The following is a 22,148-nucleotide window of genomic DNA, read 5'->3' as shown; positions in this document are numbered from 1 at the left end:
TCCTAATTACTAACTTTTTATTATTCCTTCTCCTAGACAATAGAATCTAACTGGAGATGTGGAAGACATAGTTTACAGAGAATCCACTGCCGAAGTGAAACAAGCAAAGGAGTTTACTGTTTACAGTATGATGATCAGAAGATAGTAAGCGGCCTTCGAGACAACACAATCAAGGTGAGGTCTGTTCAATAATGGGAAGATGGCTGAAGGAGAAGGGTGTCCACATTAATAAAGCAGTCCCAGCATCATCTCTAAGTATTATTTCCAGAAGGTAAATGAGAGTTTTAGGTTGTTTCCCATCCTGAAGCCAGAATCATTTCCTTAAAGGACAGTTACTTGCTTTCTGCCAGAAGCATGTACAAATGGATAGTCCTAGGGTTAAATTCTCTCCTTAAAGTGCGCTGAATGTGCTATTACTCCTTTAGGCTTCACATAATTATAGGTTACCTCTGTTCCTTAATGAAAAGGATAAAGTCAGCATTAGTATTAAAGCCACCTATATGTGTGTGTGTGTACACACACACACACACACACACACATATAGGTGCTTAGCTATACCTATAGAAAAGAATGCATTCCACATTACTCTGGGCTTTGATTCTTTAGAGGAATCAAACACATAGTAGAGCCAACAAGTCTCAGCACCACCCCATTATCACAGTGATCAAAAAGATCTTGTTTGCCATCCTAGATCTGGGATAAAAGCACGCTGGAATGCAAGCGAATTCTCACAGGCCATACGGGTTCTGTCCTGTGTCTCCAGTATGATGAGAGGGTGATCATAACTGGATCATCGGATTCCACAGTCAGGTAGAGAATTCCAAATGATCTTTTGAACTCTGGAATATCAGATCTGCTCTGTTCTTTGTCATAGATAGTAGTTTTGCTGTATGTAGCTGCATGAACGCAGTTCTGAAACTTCATAACTAAAGAAGAATAAGCCATCAGCTCTCCACATCATTGTGTCCACCTAGAAGTAGAAAACTTGATTTAGGAATGATTAAGGCAAGTTTACATTTTTGCACATTGAAGAAACTACATATTCTGTTTTAATTTGGGAAAATCATCAATTATAAAAACTTGGTAAACCTTGTGCATGCCTTACAAAAACCACCTCGCAGGGGAATGATGTGAATGGAATTAAGCCTCCTTTCAGGTGGTTATAACTGTGGTACAGACATGCATTACCTCCTTTAAAATGTGTACAGGTGAGCAATGCTCTCTCTTTGCCAGCCCCTCCCCTGCTGTCCCTGCAGTTTTTAATTGCAAGGTTTACTCAGGGAGGGGCCTTCAATTTCCAGAGGCGTTAGTGATTTGATGACACAGCCATTATGCTGCTGGAGTCCAGTGTAGCTTGAGTTCTGGGTACCAGCAGCACTGCTGGAAACCTCTGTTAGGAATTTTGCCTTAAGCTAAAGGATTTTCTAAACATAATGCATCAAAAGTAACTTTTAAAAAAAATAGGAAAAAAAAGCAGTTAACTGCATTGTTAGATCCTCTGAAGTTAAATGTTTACCAATCCAAATTATCCTCTGTGAATAAGAAAAGGCTGTTCCTCTTTCTTGTCTTTTGACTTAAAGGCATAGCAAACTCAGTTCTTATAGTTATCGACATTTAACATTTATTGATGCTCTGGAGTGCCTCAAGGAAGCTAAACATTGTAGAGGCTAACATCATTTATAGGATAAGGGACAAAATGATTTTCTAAAAGATGGGGTTAAATTGGAAAAGGAAATAAAATGTGTTATGAAAATCAAAGTAAATACACAAAAACAGAGTAATCGAAATATATCATCACACAAAATTCTCAAGATATCCAAAGGTCCCACACTCTGCTGTAAGCCCCCATTTACACTGTGGCTATTTTTTTCCCTTATTTTCTTTAGTGTTTATTTTGTTAGAGAGCAAGTGAGCACGGGCATGAGCGAGCAGGGAGGGGGCAGAAAGAGAGGTAGAGAATCCCAAGCAGGCTCCATGCTCATAGCACAGAGCTTGATCCCATAAACCTTGAGATCAGCACCTGACCTGAAATCAAGAGTCAGGCACTTAACCAGCTGAGGCACCCAGGCACCCCGGCACCCCTGGGATGGCTATTCTTGATCTCTACCCCCATTCAAAGCACAGAAATGGAACTTTATTTTTTTTTTTAATTTTTTTTTTTTTTAAACGTTTTTATTTATTTTTGAGACAGAGAGAGACAGAGCATGAACGGGGGAGGGTCAGAGAGAGAGGGAGACACAGAATCTGAAACAGGCTCCAGGCTCTGAGCGGTCAGCACAGAGCCCGACGCGGGGCTCGAACTCACGGACCGTGAGATCATGACCTGAGCCGAAGTCGGCCGCTCAACCGACTGAGCCACCCAGGCGCCCCAGAAATGGAACTTTAGACTTAAGAGTATAGGTCATCTTGGGCCTGGCCTGTATGGTAAAATTGAAGATCCAGGGTTATCAAGCTCAAATCCACAGTACTAAGTCAGACTGTTACAGAAGCTTCTTGGCCTGAATCAGTTCTATTTCCTGAGGGCTATCCGTGGGACACTAATGCTACTGTCATTAATCAGATTCCTACTTAAAAATGTATCTCATTAGGGGCGCCTGGGTGGTTCAGTCAGTTAAGCGGTTAAGCATCTGACTTCAGCTCAGGTCATGATCTCACGGTTCCTGAGTTCAAGCCCTGCATCAGGCTCTCTGCTGTCAGCACAGGGCCCGCTACAGATCCTGTCTCCCTCTCTGTCTCTGCCCCTCCCATGTTCGTGCATACTCTGTCTCTCTCTCTCCCTCTCTCTCTCTTTCAAAAATAAACATTAAAAAAAAATATATCTCATTAAAGGCATCAGATTGAATGTCAGAAGTTTTGTAATAATCTTGAAGTCTAGGCCCAATTAGTAGGTGACAGTGGTTGTATCCTCATTCTTACCCTTCTCCCATATAACTCACCCATATTTCAAATAGTGTGTCTTAAGGATTTCACATTGGCAGCATCCTGTCCCTCTCCTTGTCCTACTCTCCTAGTCCAGCCCTCTATCTATCACTTCCCTGTGGTCCATCAGAACTCTTTACCTCAGCTCAGTCCCAAAGCTACAAGAGGGTAGAGTATAACACTAATTATGAAAATGAGGCAAGATGAGTGGGGAATGTGGTAGTCAAATAGATCATAGCCAGGAATATCATCGAAGCCTCAGATAAGCTTCTTAATGTTGTTTGTTCCAGGGTATGGGATGTAAATACAGGTGAAATGCTAAACACCTTGATTCACCATTGTGAAGCAGTTCTGCACTTACGTTTCAATAATGGCATGATGGTGACCTGTTCCAAAGACCGTTCCATTGCTGTATGGGATATGGCCTCCCCAACTGACATTACCCTCCGGAGGGTGCTAGTCGGACATAGAGCTGCTGTCAACGTTGTAGACTTTGATGACAAGTACATCGTTTCTGCGTCTGGAGATAGGACTATAAAGGTAATGAGGCATCTTTTGATAAGTCTCCAATTTAGAGTAAGGGTGTTCATATGAAAATCCAATCAAGGGAAATTTCATATTTAAACGTCCATATGGAGTAGTTTAATATTTAATTCAGATACTAGTCTGTTTGTAAGAAGGCGATGAATGAGACAAGCGGTGTGAAAATTTTGGTTAGGTATCTTAGTCCTATAGATAATGGTGAGTGTGAGAAGGCCAGGGGTAAACTCAGCTTCTAGAAAATTTGTCTGCAAGACCAGACTAATAACTCCGTAAGAATAAATCAGTTGGAGGAATTCTCACGTTATAGCAGCCAGCTACAAATTACCCCTGTGTTATTGAGAATTAAACTTGTCTTTTTTTTTTTTTTTTTCTTTTTTTGATTTGGTTTGGTTTGAGAAGTTGACTTCCCCCTATTGGCTCAGTACTCTTTTCTGCTTCCCCAAGACTCCAATTGCCCTAGATTTTACTAGTAAAAGCACCAAATCAACTGCTAAATACTATTTCTGTTTCAGGTATGGAACACAAGTACTTGTGAGTTTGTAAGGACCTTAAATGGACACAAACGTGGCATTGCCTGTTTGCAGTACAGAGATAGGCTGGTGGTGAGTGGCTCGTCTGACAACACTATCAGGTGAGCAGCAGGTGCCTTTACCCAGAAGGGATCACTATTACTCTGCCATTCATTGTTTGCACACAGATCAAACACATCTTCAAGTGTGTTATGTTTATAATAAAGTGTTTTTCCTTTCTTGTTTTTTTTTTTAAAGATTTTTATTTGTAGAAGTTCCTGGGTGACTCTGTCGGTTAAGCATCTGACTTCAGCTCATGTCTTGATCTCCTGGTTTGTGAGTTCAAGCCCCACATTGGGCTCTGCACTGTGGTGGTGTGGAGCCTCCTTGAGATTCTCTTTCTCTCTCTCTCTCTCTCTCTCTCTCTCTCTCTCTTTCTCTGCACCTTCCCCACTTGCACTGTCTCTCTCTCTCTGTCTCTCAAAATAAATAAATAAACTTAAAATTTTTTTTTTAATTTTTACTCCCAATGTGGGGCTCGAACTCACAGCCCAGAGATCAAGAGTCACACGCTCTACCAACTGAGCCAGCCAGACACCCCAAATGTTTTTCCTTCTATAGCTTCTTATAGGCCAAAAGTTTGCAAAAAAAAAAAAAAAAAAAAAAAAAAATTTTTTTTGTCCTAAGCAGAAAGATAGCATAGCAAAGCCTTTTATTGATGTGTTTCCTTTCTATAATAGTTTCATTACCAGATATACTTATTTTAAAGGTACTGCTTGAATGAGGAAGTGGACAAGAGTGATAAGTAAATGGAGGTTGAAGGCCCTCCTCTTTAAGCTCTTCCTGTGTACAGTTGAAAAGTCCTAATAAGTAGCAAAAGGCCTTTTTTCCACCAGTGTTCTAACAAAAAAAAGAAAAACTATTTTTTCCCTACTAGAAATTGTGCATTTTGTTTTCTTAGCATTACGTAATTATCCATAATTTGAAATTATGAAGAATCCACAGCTTAAAGTACTTTTTTGGTGTTTTCATCTTCACAAAGATGAATGACACAGATATGAATAGAATTTGGAAGATTTATGAATCCTCTCCCTTCCTTCAAAAAGTACTAAGAGAATGAAAAGGCTATTAAAAAAACAACGGATAGAGCTATTGTCACATCTAAGGAAATTGTCCTTTCATTTGCCTTGGTCTGGAAGCATATAATTTTTTAAATTAATATACGAAAGTTTTTGAGAACTTGCTTTTTGTTTCCATTATATGAGAAAGACTGTCCTGGACAGTGGGTAAAAGCAGAGAGTGTCCTTACTAACAGACGTGGACATGCTTTGTGAGAGCAGGATATCACTGATACCCTGCATCTCATTCTTAATAGTGATTTCAGGAAGCATTACTTCTCTTGGCTTGGTTTTGTCCTTCACAGGCAACTGGGGACATTGAATTCATCCTTTTTATGCCTTGGGGACCCTGGTTACAGAATTATATAAAGCATCGTGCTTTGAAAATATATATTTCATTTGAACTTAAATCATACATTCTTCTGCCTGAGTTATACAGCAGAAAGGAAATAAATTACATTGAAAAGAGTACATTTTTGTATGATTGTTGATTGATTTTATGTTTGTGGATTTTTTGAAGACATACAAAGTGTATTATTATAACATCCACAGCTTTAGAAAAGAATACACGAAAGTTCACTCAATTTTCTCTTCCAGATTATGGGACATAGAATGTGGTGCGTGTTTACGAGTGTTGGAAGGCCATGAGGAACTGGTGCGCTGTATTCGATTTGATAACAAGAGGATAGTGAGTGGGGCCTATGATGGGTGAGTTTGCTAACAGGGTTTTAAAAAAAAAAAATGTACATCTTGATCCCTCCTGCCTGAGGATGTTAAATATAGTCTTCCCTTGACTCTAAAAGATTATAAATTTCATGGAAAGGTTCTGATACGATATTTCTTGTGCCTGATCTATATGTTCACCTTTGCTTTGTTTAAATAAACTTTTAAAAAGAAAAAGTATTTATTTTGAGAGAGAGAGCAGGGAGGGCAGAGAGAGTCCCAAGCAGGCTCTGTACTGTGAGCCTGGAGCCCAACGCAGGGCTTGAACCCACAAACCATGAGATCATGACCTGAGCCGAAATCAAAAGTCAAGACGCTTAACCAGCTGAGCAACCCAGGCACCTCTTTTGTTTACTTTCTTTTCTATTATTTACTATTCTCCTCTTTCCTTTTCTTTTCTTGTTTACTTTTCTAAAATGTTCTTCCCAGTCATTTAATTGTACTTGTTTGCTCCTGATTTTCATTAATATAAGTTATTTGGTTATACATTTGTCTGTTTTACTCTATAAAGCAGTGAACTGGAAAAATCCCAGTATACCAGGATATGTGTATAAAATAGTGACTTATTAATAAAATTGAAATATTGGAGGCAGTATCTTTGGGGCACAATGTGGTAAGGTCCTGAATTTTTATCTTTTTGAGAAATTCTAAAAGTGCAGCTCTCTTGTCTTCACTTCTCCTAACATTTCAGTTACAACAAGTTTAGTAATCTTTATTTTCTTTGGTCTAATAGCAATGGTACTAGAATCCATTCATGTTGTGAGTGTGTACCATGTCCAGCAGTGGTAAGCACACAGTAAACTCTTAACGAAAGTATATTCACTTAAAAGGCCTCCTTATCATTTCTTCTTGTCAGGGTGCCTAACATGGGGGAGTGGAAGGCTACAGTTCAAATACTGGCAGCTTTTAAGTATCAGAAGCTGACTTACAGCTTGATCTTAGTTTATGAGCTGGCTTTACTGATTAAGACAACTCAAGCTGCAGGAAGCAGAGCTTCCTCTGCTTTGAGTCAGCCGTCACTGTTCTACCCTTGGGAAATTGTTCAGGGTGTGATGACGCATTCCAGCTAGGTTATATTTTCTCATTGCCCCGGTTTTGATCTGTTCCCACCTTTCTTGGGTTTTATCTGTTATTTACCGTGAGAAGGCATAACCATATGTTTGATTTTTAGAAGGGCTAAGCTTTTCTTACTTAAACTATGAGAATTTGCTTATATAAACTCCAGAGTTCAGGGGCGCCTGGGTGGCTCAGTGGGTTAAGCGTCCGACTTCGGCCCAGGTCATGATCTCACAGTTCGTGAGTTCAAGCCTCTCATCGGGCTCTGTGCTGATAGCTCGGAGCCTGGAACCTGCTTCAGATTCTGTGTCTCCCTCTCTCTCTCTGCCCCTCCCTAGCTCACGCTTACTCTCTCTCTCTGTCAAAAATAAAAATAAACTTTAAAAAAAAATTTAAACTCCAGAGTTCTTCAGTGAGTTCCAGTCCTCTGGTACACATGACCTGGGCCATTCTCAGAATTGTAGGTTTCTAGGCCTAAATAATCTGTTATATCATTAAGAGGTCTAGTATATAAGATCTCTTCCTGGCCCCAAAATATGGTGTAAACTTACCATTCACTATCTTCAGCTTGGTTAAGGCTAACCTGTTCCTCATTTTTAGGTTAAATTTGTACTTTTTCCCCTGTTAAGACCAATAACCTTGACCCAAGAATGAATGCAAGGACCAAGTCTCCAAAAACAAAAAAGTTTTTGTATATTCTTGTGAACTGCATTTGTCATATAAATTACTTTCACCATACATATTTATTGCCGTGACTTTGTGCTGTTCTTCCTGTGGTCCCTTAATTTTGCTTTTAATCAAGATTTTTATCCCATTTTTGATCTTTAGAAAAATTAAAGTGTGGGATCTTGTAGCTGCTTTGGACCCCCGAGCTCCTGCAGGGACGCTGTGTCTACGGACCCTTGTGGTAAGAGCCTTGAGGGGGCTGGGGAACAGGAAGGGGAAGGAATTAAACATTGATGTGCTGTGGAATACAGATCTGGATTTGATAGTTAGACGCTCACAAAACCTACTACTAAGTGGAAAGGCAACCAATACATGATAATAAAATATGTTTATATAGCGCCTTTCATCCAAAAGTGCTTTAGAGACTATATATGGAGAGGAACGTGGCAGCTGTTTAACAGCTGCACAGCAACTCTACACAACAGTTTAGTACAGGAAGTGAATAAGAATTCTGTATCCACCAGAAACAGTAGGGGGTACTTAGGGAGAGAGAACATAATTACTCAAATTGGAACCTGTCCAGAATCTGAGGACCTGCACACCTGTGCCTGCAAAAAGTGCCGTGGGAGCCTGTGTGAGCCCCCGGTCAGCCCCCTAGCTCTTCAGCCTGTTCAAGGCATGCCGCCTCCAGCAACATGAATCCTGTCTTTTTTATTCCTCATATACCCCCTTGCCGTGAACATCTTGACAGTTGAAGAAAGAAGTGACTCAAAAGGAGGAAAGTCACCTTTGAAAGTACTAAATTCTTTATCATGGTGTTCACCAAAGGCCCGGATGAGAAAATGGCCTAAGGTTAAAAGCAGCCGCCATTAGAAAAAGAAGATTAGGTGGGACACCAGGGAGCAGAGAGTCTTTTGCACAACTCAGGAAAAAGATGAGAGCTAGCGTTCGAAGCCAGTGTTCTGAATCCTGACTCTCAACATTTGGCAGTCTCTGCTCTGGAGAAGAGAGAGAGATGTTTCTTTGTCTTAAGACTTTGTTGGATTTAAAGCTCTTTCTTGCAGCACCAGACCTACTTTGCCTGTGTTTCACACATGTTTTTAAAGTGTGTACTTTCATTCATTTACAGCTAAACTAAGTCTGGTTTACTGTGAAGTATAATTTATACACAGCAAGTTTTACCCTTTTTTAGTGTATTTTTTCTGAATTTTGCGGTGTGTAAATACCTCAGTCAAGATCTAAAACATTTCTATCGTCCCAAAAACAATGCCCCCTTCGTATCAATCCCCTCTCCTCCACCCCTAGCAACCATTCTTCTGATTTCTTCCTAATAGTTTTGCTATCTTATGAATGTCATATAAAGTAAGTCATATAGTATGTAGCTTTTGCATTTGGCTTTTTTCACTTCATTCTAGATTCATTCATGTTGTTGCATGTTTTAGTGCTTTGTTTTTTTGTATTGCTGAGTAGTAGTCCATTGTGTGGATGAGCTAGTTTGTTTAATTGTCACCAGTTTAAGGACATTTGGAATGCTTCCAGTTTGGGGTGATGCTAACAATATTCCCATACAGATTTTTGTGTATATATACTGTTTTCATTTCTCTTGGATAAATACCCAGAGAGTAGGAGTGCAATTTCTGGGTCCTATGATAAGTGTGTGTTAAATTTACAAGAAACTACCAAGCTGTTTCCCAAAGTGCCATTTTGAGAATTCACAAATGCAAACCATTTTGTATTTCCATTGACTTAGTGTATGAGAGTCCCATTTTTCCACATCCTTGACCATACTCAGTATTGTCAGTTTTTTTAAGAATTATAGTAGTCTGAGTGGGTGTGTAGTGGTTGTAGTTTTAATTTGCATTTCTGTGATAATTAATGGTGTAGAACATCTTATTTGCTTATCTTCTTTTATGAAGTGTCTGTTCAAATCTTGTCCTCATTTATTTATTGAGTTGCCTTATTACGTTTTTAAAAACTGAGTTATTGAGATGTAATCAACATACAATACAATGGACATATTTAAAGTGCACAACTTAATAAACTTTGACATAGGTACATACCAGTGAGACCATCCACTTCTGCCAAGATTGTGAACATATCTTCGTGCCCCCTCTGTAATCTCTTCTTCCCATCCCACCCCACTTCCTGCTATTCTAGTCCCCAGGCAGCCACTGATCTGTTTTCTGCCAGTATTGATTTGTGTGCATTTTCTAACTTTTATAAATGAAATCACACAGTATGTATTCTTTTTTGTCTGTTTTCATTAAGCCTAATTACATGTCATTGATTTGTGTCAATAGTTGATTTCTTTTTAAAAATTGCTGAGTAGTACTCCATTGCATGGTTATACCATAATTTCTTTATCCTTTGGCTGGATGATGAAAATGTGGGTTGTTTCCAGTTTGGGGCTATCATAAATAAAGTTTCTATAAACACTTACGTACAATAAAATGAACATATGCTTTGGTTTCTCTAAGGCAACTCATAGGAGCAGAATAGTTAAGTCATATGTTTCATATTTTTAGAAACTGCCAAACTGTTCTCCACAGCAGTTGTATCATGCAGTGGTGCATGAGAGTTCCGGTGACTCCACATCCTCACTAATCCTTAGTACAGTCTTTTTGAATCATTCTAATAGTATATTGTGGTACCTCATTGTGACTTTAATTTGCACATACCTAATGTTAATAATGTTGAGCATCTTTTCATGCATTTATTTGCCATCTGTATGTCTGCTTTGGTGAAGTATCTGTTTTGAATCCTTTGGTAATTTTTTTTAATTGACTGGTTTTCTTAGTGAGTTTTGAGATTTCTTTTACTTATTCAAGATACAAGTCCTTTAGGAGATACGTGATGCATACGTATATTTTCCCAGTCCATGCTTTGTTTTTCATTCTCTTAAAAGTATCTTTTGAAAAACAGAGATTCTTCATTTTTATTAAGTCCAGTGTATCAACTTTTTCCATTATGGATTGTATTATTTGCAGTTATATCTTAAAAAAAAAAAATCTTTACCTAATCCAGTGTCACGGAGATCTTCCCCTGTGTTTTCTTCTAAAATTTCTGTAGTTTAGGCTTTACATTTTGGTCTGTGATTCATTTTGAGTTCATTTTTGTAGATGGTACAGATACGGATTGAAGTTCATATCCACTTGTTCCAGCACTATTTAGGCAATCCTCTGAATTGCCTTTGCAGCTTTGTCAAAAATCAATTGACCATATATGTGTGGGTCTACTTCTAGACCCTTTCAGTTCCATTGGTCTTTTTTTTGCCAGTATCATACTCTCTTGGTTACTGCAGCTTTTTATTAACTCTTGATGTCAGGTAGTGTAAGTCCTTCAACTTTGCTCCTTTTCAAAATTTTTTGGGTCCTTTGAATTTTCATGTGAATTTTAGAATCTGTTTGCCAATTTCAACAACCAAAAAAAAAAATAAAAGGGCTGAGATTTTCACTTGGGATTGTGATGAATCTAGATCAGTTTGGAGAAAATTGACTTCTTAACAACACAAAGTCTTCTGGTCCATGAACACAGTATATCTCTCCATTTGTTTAGGTCTTTAAAAATTTCTCCAACAGTGTTTTTTATACCTTTCAGGGTAAATAAAGGTCTGACGCATCTTTTGTCATATTTATCCCTAAGTGTTTTGTAATTTTAATGCCATTATAAATAGTATTTTTTAAAGTTTCGGGAGGTATTTAAAATCTCTAATTTCTAAACTCTTCATTACAAGTATATCAAAATACACTTTTACTTCTTTTATGATCTGTGTGCCTTTCATTCCTCTTTCTTGTTTTGTACTAAGACCTTCAGTACAGTGTCAAAAGAATTGGGAAGAGTAGATGTCCTTATCTTGGGGAAAAGACAGTTGGTCTTTTACCATTGTGTGTGTGTGTGTGTGTGTGTGTGTGTATACATATATTTATATTTTGTATATGTATCTTGTATATATGTATATATTTTGTATATATGTATATACATACATATATATATTTGTGGATACCCATTGATTAGGAAGTTTCTTTGTGTTCCTAGATTGCTGAGAGTTTTTATTGGGAATGGATTTTGTATAACTGCTTTTATGTGCATCGAAATGTTAAACCTAATTTTGTATCACTATAGATCCCATGAACATTAAAAGGATAATAATCAGGGACTACTGTGAACAACTCTGTGCCCCCAAATTTGATAACCTAGATGAAATGGACCAATTCCTCGAAAGGTATAATCTTCCACCACTCACATAGGAAGAAATAGACAATCTGAATGGGACTAAACCTATTAAATGTAATTGATAATTAATAACCTTACAAAACAGAAAGCATAGGCCCAGATGGGTTAACTGGTGAATTCTACCAAATTTTTAAGAATGAATTAATACCAATTCTTCACAATCTTTTACAAAAGATAGAAGCAGAGTGAATACTTTGTAACTCCTTCTGTAAGGGCAGCATGACCCTCATACCAAAAACAAACAAAGGTATTACAAGAAAAGTACAGATGAGCCTGTCTCATGAACACAGATGCTCATCTATGAGCTCATTTACTTCTTGTGAAGAATGTAAAATGGTGCAGCCTCTATGGAAGGCAGTATGGGGTTTCTCAAAATATTGAAGATAGCATTACCATATGATCCAGCACTCCCACTTCTGTGTATATATCCAAAAGTATTGAAAGCAGAATCTCACGCATATGCAGTTCATATCAGTATTATTCACAGTAGCCAAGAGGTGGAAGCAACCCAGGTATTCATCAGCAGATGAATGAGTAAACCAATGTGGTGTATATATATGTACAGTAGAATATTATTCAGCCTTAGGATATATTGTCACATGCTACAACATGAATAAAATGTGAGGACGTTATTTAAATTGAAACAAGCCAGTCACAAAAAGACAAAATACTATATTATTGCACTTACATGAAGTATCTACAAGTGATCAAACCCAGAAAGTAGAATGGTGGTTGCCAGGGGTTGGGGGGAGGGGGAAGAGATAGGAAGTTGTTGTTCAATGGGTATAGAGTTTCAGTGTTGCAAGATGAAAAAGTTCTGGATGTTGATTGTACAACATTGTGAATGTACTTAACAACACTGAACTATACACTTAACGATAAATAGATAAGATGGTAAATTTTATGTGGTTTTTACCATAATTCAAAATAAAATATTTTTAAAAAAAAATTTTTTTTTTTTAACGTTTATTTACTTTTGAGACAGAGAGAGACAGAGCATGAATTGGGGAGGGTCAGAGAGAGAGAGAGGGAGACACAGAATCCGAAACAGGCTCCAGGCTCTGAGCTGTCAGCACAGAACCCGACGCGGGGCTCAAACCCACAAACCGTGAGATCATGACCTAAGCTGAAGTCGGACACTTAACCAACCGACTGAGCCACCCAGGCGCCCCCAAAATAAAATATTTTTTAAAAATGCTAATGTAATGGCAAACACAGTTGTATGACTGATATGAGTTTATTAGGCAGAAGTTTTTGGTAATGTCTTAAACTGTTTGCTTAAGATCTAAGTGTAGTCTTGTCACTGTCCTTACATTTAGTGATTTCACAATAAAGAATTTCTGTACTTATTTAAAAAGTAGTAGTATAAGCCAATAAAATGAAGTAGCTCTTTTAAAAAACTTCATCAAAGTATTAGCAAATTGAATTCAACAGTGTATTAAAAATGTACACTATGACCTAGTGGTATTTATTCCAGGTATACAAAACTGGTTTAATAGTTTTTTAAAAATCAACTATTTAATCCATCACATCAAAAACGGGGCACCTGGGTGGCTTGGTCGGTTGAGCGTCCGACTTCGGCTCAGGTCACGATCTCGCGGTCCGTGGGTTCGAGCCCCACGTCGGGCTCTGTGTCGACAGCTCAGAGCCTGGAGCCTGTTTCAGATTCTGTGTCTCCCTCTCTCTGTGACCCTCCCCTATTCATGCTCTGTCTCTTTCTGTCTCAAAAATAAAATAAAACGTTAAAAAAAAAAAATTTAAAAAGCTAAAGAAGAAAAATCACGTGGTTATGTCAGTAGATGCAGAAAAGATATTTAGCAGAATCCAGTATCCATTCATGATAAAAACTCTCAACAAACTAGGAATAGAGGGGAACTTCAACTTCATAAAGAAAAATGCAAATTAAAACTCTTATAAAAAAACACTATTCACCTACCAGAATGGCTAAAATTAAAAAGATTGACAGTATCAGTTTGCTGGTGAAGATGTGGAGCAGCCGGAACTCTGACACACTGCTGGCGGCAGTATAAACTGGCACAACTTTCATAAAACTATTTCCCTGTACCCGCTAAAGCCAAACCTACCTCCTCTGTGGCCCAGCAGCTCTGTCTACCCAGGTGAAATGAGAGCATGTATCCATCAAAAAAACATGGACGTAAATGTTCATAGCAGCTTTATTAAATATCCAAAACTAGGTCAGGCCATATGTCCACCACAGGAGAAAAGATAAATTGTAGTGTGTTCAAATAATGAAATGACAACCAGTAATTTAGAAAACGAACATTACATGCAATAACAAAGAGGAATCTTGCACTGTTGAGTAAAAAGATATATGCATTGGGGCGCCTGGGTGGCGCAGTCGGTTGAGCGTCCGACTTCAGCCAGGTCACGATCTCACGGTCCGTGAGTTCGAGCCCCGCGTCAGGCTCTGGGCTGATGGCTCGGAGCCTGGAGCCTGTTTCCGATTCTGTGTCTCCCTCTCTCTCTGTCCCTCCCCCGTTCATGCTCTGTCTCTCTCTGTCCCAAAAATAAATAAACGTTGAAAAAAAAAAAAAAAAATTTAAAAAAAAAAGATATATGCATTTATATATATATATATAATTCACAAACAAAAAAACGAATTGATAATGGAAGCATTGGGGTGAAGGTAGTATTGAATAAGGGCCATGAGAGCACTTAAATTTTCATGTTTTTTGCAAGCCAGTTGACCTCACACGGGTAGCTTGAAATTAGCCACTGTAGGAATTTTTACATCATGAAAATACGCGAATGCTTTTACAAATTGGGGAGAATTTGTTGATAAACCATTTCCCAGCGTGCCTCATATTACTGCTCATCAATCCTTGGCCTCTGACCGTAGAAGGATCCAGCAGATACAGAAAGAGGATAAGGCCAGGTAGGTACTGAGGAATGTTCTCGTTCAGCCTAAACCAAGGAGAGGTAGCAGTGAGAAACCAGCATGCTCTTTGACATGGCTCAGCTGTAGTGAATGTAACTTTGTACAAAATCAGCTGACCAATATTTGATTTTTCCATTGTGCCTTTAATCCAAATTACTTTTTCTCTGTGTTCTTGAAACAGCTAAATATTAGAGAAAAATATCATCATACCGTAGTCTTTCCATAGACTCCTTTTGACATGTTGCTGAATTTGTGTCCTTTTGATTTTGAGTAGTTCAAAAGTTTTTGTTTCTGCTGCTTTAGGAGCATTCTGGAAGAGTTTTCCGACTCCAGTTTGATGAATTCCAGATTGTCAGTAGTTCACATGATGACACAATCCTCATCTGGGACTTCCTAAATGATCCAGCTGCCCAAGCTGAACCCCCCCGCTCCCCTTCTCGAACATACACCTATATCTCCAGATAAATAATCATACAGTGACCTCATACTTGCCCAGGTATGAAAAAGAATTGTGTACATAGCACGGTGGGTAGGAATATTGGCTGTAAGGTGTTGCTAGTTCATAGAGCCTTCTCGCGCCCTTTATCTCTACAATTCCTGTTAAGCAGGTAAAGCCAATAACATGAGACAGGGCTGGGGCTGCACATTGGACGCTGTCTTTCATCAAGGTAGCTAACCTCTCAGTTCTAGGTGATTGTTGAACTAGATCTGGATGGTCCTTATGTAGTAGAATGAATAATTCCCACCCCAGTTATCTGATAGGATTGTTAAGACAATAAAATGAGATTTGAATCCATTTCAAAACTAAGAGTAATGACCCATAAGCCTATGACTTTGTAGTTCCCATATCAAACCAGTTCCTGTAACAGAGACCCTTTAAACCAAGTAAATAATGTGTGAGTGGAAAATTTTCTTGGTGACATCTTTTGGCTGACTTCTCACAGCTCTGCTTTGTCAGTGTCATTGGATTATAAAAAGTGGCTTTTTTATCGTCATCCCCCCTCCTCATGCCCTCCAAAAAAGAAAAGAACTGTCTTTTGACCTTGCAAGTAGCTCTGCAGTTGGTGAGAACTCTGGGTACTCTCCCACTCGAGTCTGCAACCTTCCTGTGCAGCAGGAGAACATCCTATGTTATGCTATATTCAGATCATACCCAGTGTCAGACAGTTCAGATCCATTCATCAGGCTATCATTGGGCTAGGAAAGCTGCACTCCTGGGCAGTGTTGCTGTCGTTACGGTTTCTTATTCCCTATGCCTACCTCACTTCTATGGCAGAAGTACAGATTTAGTACACTTTACTACATGTCTTTTCATAGTGGTTCTTCCAAGTGGGGTGGTCCGTGCCCCTGCTGGGCTCACTTCATCGCTTGCTGCTCTCACAGAGGACATGCTGCTTCCTATCCCTCAGCCAAATCACACAGGCAGGCCTAGGTGAGAATCCCTGGGCAAGCAACTTCCAGAGCCTTAGACTCCTTATTGGTAAGATGGGTTGCAATCCCTATCTCACAGAGCTGTTGTGAGGATTGCCTTGAAATGTCATATGTAAAATGCTTAGAGCTTAGCACAGTGCCAAGCATAGAACAAGCCCTCAGTAAGAAGTGGTCATTGTTAGTAATACTATAATTGTCATGTACCCGTCCCCTCCTTTTGCCAAAATTTTCTCTTCATTGGATTGCTGTGGCATTTTGCCACTTAAAATATTCTTCCTGGTTCTCTGATTATGTCTCCTATCTCCCCTCACCCCTAAAACACAGACATCACCGAAGAGTGTGTCTCGGGCTTTTCTTCCTTTTTGAAGCTTCCTGTTTTGGTTGCCTTTTCTCAGCTCTCATCTCAATGTAGATGACTCTCAAACTTATATCTCTAGTCCCAACCTCTGTCTTAATCTCCATGCCACATTACCAGCCACCACCTACGCATCTGGCCTTGAAGGTACCAGAAGCCCATCCAATGCACATTTCTAACAATCAGACTTTCATCTGTTCTGCTGGGGCCCTCCAGCCAAGTGGCCAGACAGCTTCACCCAGCTGCCCCATTCATGCTGGTGGCACAGCTGTGCTTCTGGCCACTCGGGGCCAGAACCTCAGAGCCAGCCTCATCTACTGCACCATTACAGGGAGCGGGTGAGAGCTTGATGATATACCCACCAGAGTCACTCTTAATCTCAAGGCATCAGAGTTACCCTGCACGAGCGCTGGGGCCCTGGGCATGTCAGTGAGCCCCACCATGTCACCAGGCAGGCTACGTAGCCTTTGACAGAAGCTCCTGCTTGGCATGGGCAGAGAGCAGGTGTTAGGAAGGACCTCTGAGCCTTTCTCCCAATTGACAGCTGAGTTAATATTCTTCTCTCTCAGAGCAAGTGAGAAACGTAGGGAAAGGGACTAATGACTCTGTGCTCTGTTTTCACACAGGACTCATTAAAGTTGCGGTATTTAACATATCTGCCAATACCAGGATGAGCAACAACAGTAACAATCAAACTACTACCCACTTCCCCGGACTAGCCGAGGAACGGGGATTTGAGACTCCTGTTGGGACACAGTTGGTCTGCAGTCGACCCAGGATGGTCTACTCAGCACAGCTGACTGCTTCCGTGCTGCTATCAGAAGATGTCTTTTATCTTTTGTGAATGATTGGAACTTTTAAACCTCACCTCACGTCCCTCCTCCTTTCCTCTCTGCACCTGTTTTTCCTCATTTGGTTCCAGACAAAGATGACTTATAAATATATTTAGTGTTTTGCCAGAATCTCTCTTGCCTTGCCGTTAAGCAGAAGAACTAGTTTCCCTATATAGCCTTCTGGGAGACCAACTTCTAGGGGACAGGGGATACAACTTCAAGCCAGACAGCACCCAGTTTCTCCCTGTGAACTGCAGGAATGCCCAGCACCTGGCAGGATCAGCCCAGCCCCACTGTGCTTAAGAGGAGACAGCTGTCTTATGGCCTTTGGGGCAAGAAAGAAAGAGAGAAAACGAGAATCCACACTGGAAGATCTGGGCCTCTTTCCTTTCATCTCTTTCTCTGTTTCTGTCCCTCGTCTCCCCATCTCCCCTCCTCCCCCGCCCCCCTTCAGCCTTTTTCTGCGCCACCTGAGAAGAAAGAGTATGAAGAGAGTAATCTCAGTTAACATGAGGCAAATCAGCGAGAAAATGCCACACCTGGAAGAGCTAAATGCTGTTCGGTCAAAATTTCAAACCCAAGCTTTTGCTGCAGATGACCCCATGTGGCAGCAGTGGGTTCTTAGAAGGTACCCCCATCGTATTTGCAATTCTTCTCTCTTCTTCTAACACCACCCCCCTCCAAAAACGGTGTGGGGTGGGGGGGCAGAAATTGCCTGGGCTCCATCAATGGCTGCCTCTTTTCTGGACTCAGCAGTCTCCTCGATTCCATGTAGAGTGTGGAAAGGAGTTGCTGATTGCATTTCCTCTCATTAACAATTAGATGTGTAATAAAAAGCATTGTACTTCATCTTAAATCACTGGTAAGGCTCAGCCTAAAGAAAGGTTTGAAATGGCCAGAGCCAGTTGCTGGGTGCATTCTGCATAATGGCTCACACCTCTGATTTGCTCATCAGGGTCTTTGAGCACCCAGCGCCTATATCTTTGCCAAGATCACGATCAAAGCAGCTGAAGAAGTGATCAGGGTTAAAAGTGGATTTCTTTCTCATTTAGAACAGTAAATATCATCTCTCAAAAAGCAAGCTAATCATCTCAACCTTGCACTGTAGAACCTTCTTCACGCATTTCCCAAATCCCATATTTACAAAAGGGCAGAGTTGCCAAAAAGAGGATCAGGGTGAAGTTTGGCACACAGGGTTTACTAGCGGGGCAGACACTGCCTTCTCTTTCCTTTTCTTCCTCCTCCGGCCTTATTTAACTCTCCACTCTCCCCAACCAATAAAATTTCTCTGGATGTTGGTAAGCAACATAAACAAATGGACCTCAGCAAGAGCCAGGCCAACCTGGCCACTTGAAAGGCAGCTGTATGGGCATCAGGTGCAGGGCACATGTGCCACCCCAACCTGGGAACACAGGGTATACTATCAGCATGTGCCCAGCGTGTTTCCCAGGGCAGGCATGGAGCTGCCCCAGCCATCTTGTGTGGCATGGGCGCACACATCGAAGGCCCAGCGCCACACCGCCGTCTCTAGTTTCCCTTGGAAGCCGAGCAGTCAGGCCTGTCGTTTCTGTTCCTAATCAAAGCAGTTGAGTAAAAGCCCCTTTTAAGCCAGCTGCTGTAGAAACATCAGAACAGGAGCCAGTTGCAGGTGACCTCAAAGCCAGACCACTTTTAGTTTAGCAAAGGGAAGAGGAAGAGAAAGCCATGTTCACTCTTCCCTCCTGATTTGACTGAATGTTGTTATTACATATTGGGAGGCAAGTTATGTATACGCATTTTTCCTTTCTGACTTCATGAGTGCTTTTAAGCTTTTGGTTCCAGGTTATATTCAGAAACTACTTCCCAGTGTAATATGTCCTTGCCTGGGAAATACTTTCTGAGTATAATTCCCTTCCCAGCTACCCAAATGCTACAGAGAAATGTTTTCTATTTAGCCATCATCAGAGTTCCTTGTCTGTTGTGTTGACTTTTTGGCTTTTTGCTTGGTTAAGGATTTTGCTACAGGTGAGGCAGAGGGCCATCAGCCCTGAATAACACACAGGTCAGGCATTAAAGAGGCATGGATTTCAAGCTGTTTGAAAATAATTGTCCAATAGCCATAACTTTACTAGCCCTTCTATTATATGCTGCTGTTTAAACGTGGGAGCTGTTGAATATTCATTGGTGCCCGGGGTTTTGCTCTCCCATCTAGGTTCACTTTAAGGTAGATTGTTTCTTAGATTGTTTTGAGGCTTGTCCAGTACATCATAAATGAGATCGAGAGTGGACCCTGCAGTCTGGAGCCATTAGCTCCATCGAGGATATTCTCCAAGTTGTCCTTTGCTGCTGATGGAAATGGGAATGAAGTGAAGTGGTCTGAAAAACTGAGTCAGTCACATTTCTCAGCTCTGGGGGTCATTTACCAGTTCATTGTAGAAGAAATAATCAGGTAAGTAAAAGTTCATTTCCAGAGAAGGTAAACCCCACTTACCATCTCTGCATGATTTCAGTGGGAATTGATTATCACTAATCCCCAACTGGGCTAGAATAAATGTAAAGTTTGACCTTTTTAAAAAGAAAAGAGAAACAAAGAAAGTCTCAACACATTGAAAGGAATGGTAGAAAAGGAGCTAAAGGAGTCTCTTGACTCAGAAACGCCATGTCTCCATTGTAGCTTAGTCTCTTCTCACTAAAATTCCAGCATGGGCCTGAAAGAACCGTTTCATAAAGATGGGAGGAAGCCCCTTCAAAGGCAGGCACACAAGGAGCGAGTGCACGCACCTGCACCCAGGAGCTCTCTGGGCACGTGGGAGCTCTCCAGTCACACTGGGGCTGCTTGGACAAAACCAGCATGCCTTGCTGCGCGTGTGTGTATTTTCACTGCTGAGAACATCCTTTTCCTTTGTTCTGTGCAATTTGAAAGTGGACATGGATTGTGAATGGGAGGCGTTTTACACTTGTCCCTTGGCAAGATTTTTTTCTGGTGACTCTTCACCAGAAACTTCAGAGACAGGACTCTCTGAACTCTATTGACGTGTAATAAAGTCTGGCCCTCATAACTTGCTTCTGAACTAGAAAAAACCCTGGGACCCCTAAATCATTCTGTTTTCTGCTTGAGTAAGAAAAATCCTTTTTATTTTTCTTTTGTAAAGTCATAAGCTGAAGAGAAGAAAATATGCACTCTTCTCCCCTGCTGCCTTCTGGTACCCATTGGTCAGAGCAGCTGTGGTTGGTCTACTCCTTACTTAGCACTTGATTGTACATGGAAACCAAGGACTTGGGGTGGAGGGGGGTGGATATTGGAAATAATTACAGTGGTTTTTTTCTCCTTCCTAAAAGTAGATTAGATACCTCGGTATTGTTGACCTTCTTGGCATCTTCCATTTACTTTAGATGGTAATACCTTCCTGCCTGAAGTGCAAGCCATCCAACCCAGAATAGTGCAGGCCTGAGAGCCTAGGCTGCAAGCTTAACTCTGGAGGAATCCAAAAGTACTTCCTGGCGGAAAAGGGGATGCTTAGATACCCACCACCTGTGGCCATCATGCTCTTTGATGATCAGGTTTACCCTATCACTTTAATCCACATTTCCGATCTCCTTCCCTATTTGGATGAGTTGGACAGACTTTCCGAGAACTGGACAACATGAAAAGGTGCCCTTGCTTCTCTTTGCCTTCCTCTTTTCTCTCCTAGAATAACTCTCGCTTGTAACAAGCACACCCAAAGCCTGCAGGCTGAGTTAATCTCCCTGGGCTGATCACTGACCGAGCAGAGCCTCTTACTTTACCATTGACTCAACATAATCAGTGCCAGAAAGATAGCCGTCTCCAGGGTAATAAAGCTGAGTTTTGCTTCTTGCTGTTTTTATCTGTACTTCATTTGTGACTTCAGAATCCTTGGAACTGAGGAGAGAAACCAAAAAAGCACGATTATGGCTGCCTGATTTCCAGTGGAACTTCCTAGAAACCTCTTCTGTTGGAAGTTGAGTACCTATGATCTAAAATTTCCTGGAGAAATTTAGAAAATTAGATGACCTCTAAAAGATGTGCTCTCCAGCCCACCCAGCTGGCTCTCTCAGCTCCTGGTTGGCTATGTGTGTATTTAAGGATCAGTGCAGTAAATGGCATTATAAAGCATCCCTTCCCCTCTATCCTTTTCTCCTCTTGGACACTGAAGGAAAAGACCAACAAGGAGGGTTAGACCTTTGGGTACCAAGGAAACTAACACCTTCCCAAATCACTCAAGCCCATTCAGACTGTTCTGAGGGATGTTCGTTGGACTTCAGCTATGGGGCAGGCCTGCCTGACGAGTGTGAGCTTCCCTGAGAGCTTTTGATTGGCTCAGCCCTCTGTTCTCTAGACTCCTAAGTACTGACTGCTTTGACTTTTGTGGTTATGTTATCGTGATATGTAGTCAAGGTACCAATATGTTCACAACCTAGGATCATGGTAAAATAGTGTGTTCTGGTTTTTTTTTTTTTTTAACTGTTCAGAAAAAAAAGTAACTTAAATTACAAATATAAGATTAAAGTGAGTTTTCTAAGTGTCTTGTCTCTTTGCCCCAACATCAAGAGGACAATGAGTTTCAATATACAAATTGAGGGCATGCACAGATACCTTTTAAGATAATCTGATGTGAGAAAACAACATTTAGAGAAGTCAGGGCCAAATGATGTGAATAATTATGGGACCCCTGGCAGACAGTGTTCCCAAGTGATACCTAATTTGGGAACTGGTCACCATGGCCTCAGCCTGCCCCATCCCAGCCTGAGCCTAGAACTTAGATTTTCCTCTGCCTCCTTAGTGGGTGAGAGGACAGGTTTCCCCTGCATCCCCTTCAATCAGTTTCAGGAGAGGTGAGCTCACATCCAGGGGCAATTTCCAGA

The 22,148-nt window shown here is 40.6% G+C and overlaps 1 protein-coding gene across 10 annotated transcripts in view; it reads left to right on the top strand.

The window, feature by feature from the left end:
• Positions 1-21,805, top strand: part of BTRC (beta-transducin repeat containing E3 ubiquitin protein ligase) — a 182,766-nt gene extending 160,961 nt beyond the window's left edge. For 8 of the 10 annotated variants that reach the window (XM_078434750.2, XM_078434748.2, XM_078434745.2 and 5 more), the window contains 8 exons: positions 37-174; positions 692-810; positions 3,210-3,459; positions 3,975-4,093; positions 5,687-5,797; positions 7,697-7,775; positions 14,970-15,162; positions 17,079-21,805. In XM_078434750.2, the coding sequence (XP_078290876.1) occupies positions 37-174; positions 692-810; positions 3,210-3,459; positions 3,975-4,093; positions 5,687-5,797; positions 7,697-7,775; positions 14,970-15,131 (978 nt within the window). In that variant the 3' untranslated portion in view covers positions 15,132-15,162; positions 17,079-21,805. Of the gene's footprint in view, positions 1-36; positions 175-691; positions 811-3,209; positions 3,460-3,974; positions 4,094-5,686; positions 5,798-7,696; positions 7,776-8,285; positions 11,555-11,656; positions 11,774-14,969; positions 15,163-17,078 lie in introns of those variants that run through there. The other 2 variants (XM_078434747.2, XM_078434746.2) reach the window with 2 other exon arrangements.
• Positions 21,806-22,148: the final 343 nt, after the last annotated feature.

The sequence above is a fragment of the Panthera onca genome, chromosome D2 (genome assembly GCF_046562875.1).
Source record: "Panthera onca isolate mPanOnc1 chromosome D2, mPanOnc1 haplotype 2, whole genome shotgun sequence".
Lineage (NCBI taxonomy): Eukaryota > Metazoa > Chordata > Mammalia > Carnivora > Felidae > Panthera > Panthera onca.
Note: the sequence above shows the minus strand (reverse complement) of the source record. Positions and strands in the feature narration are given on the sequence as shown.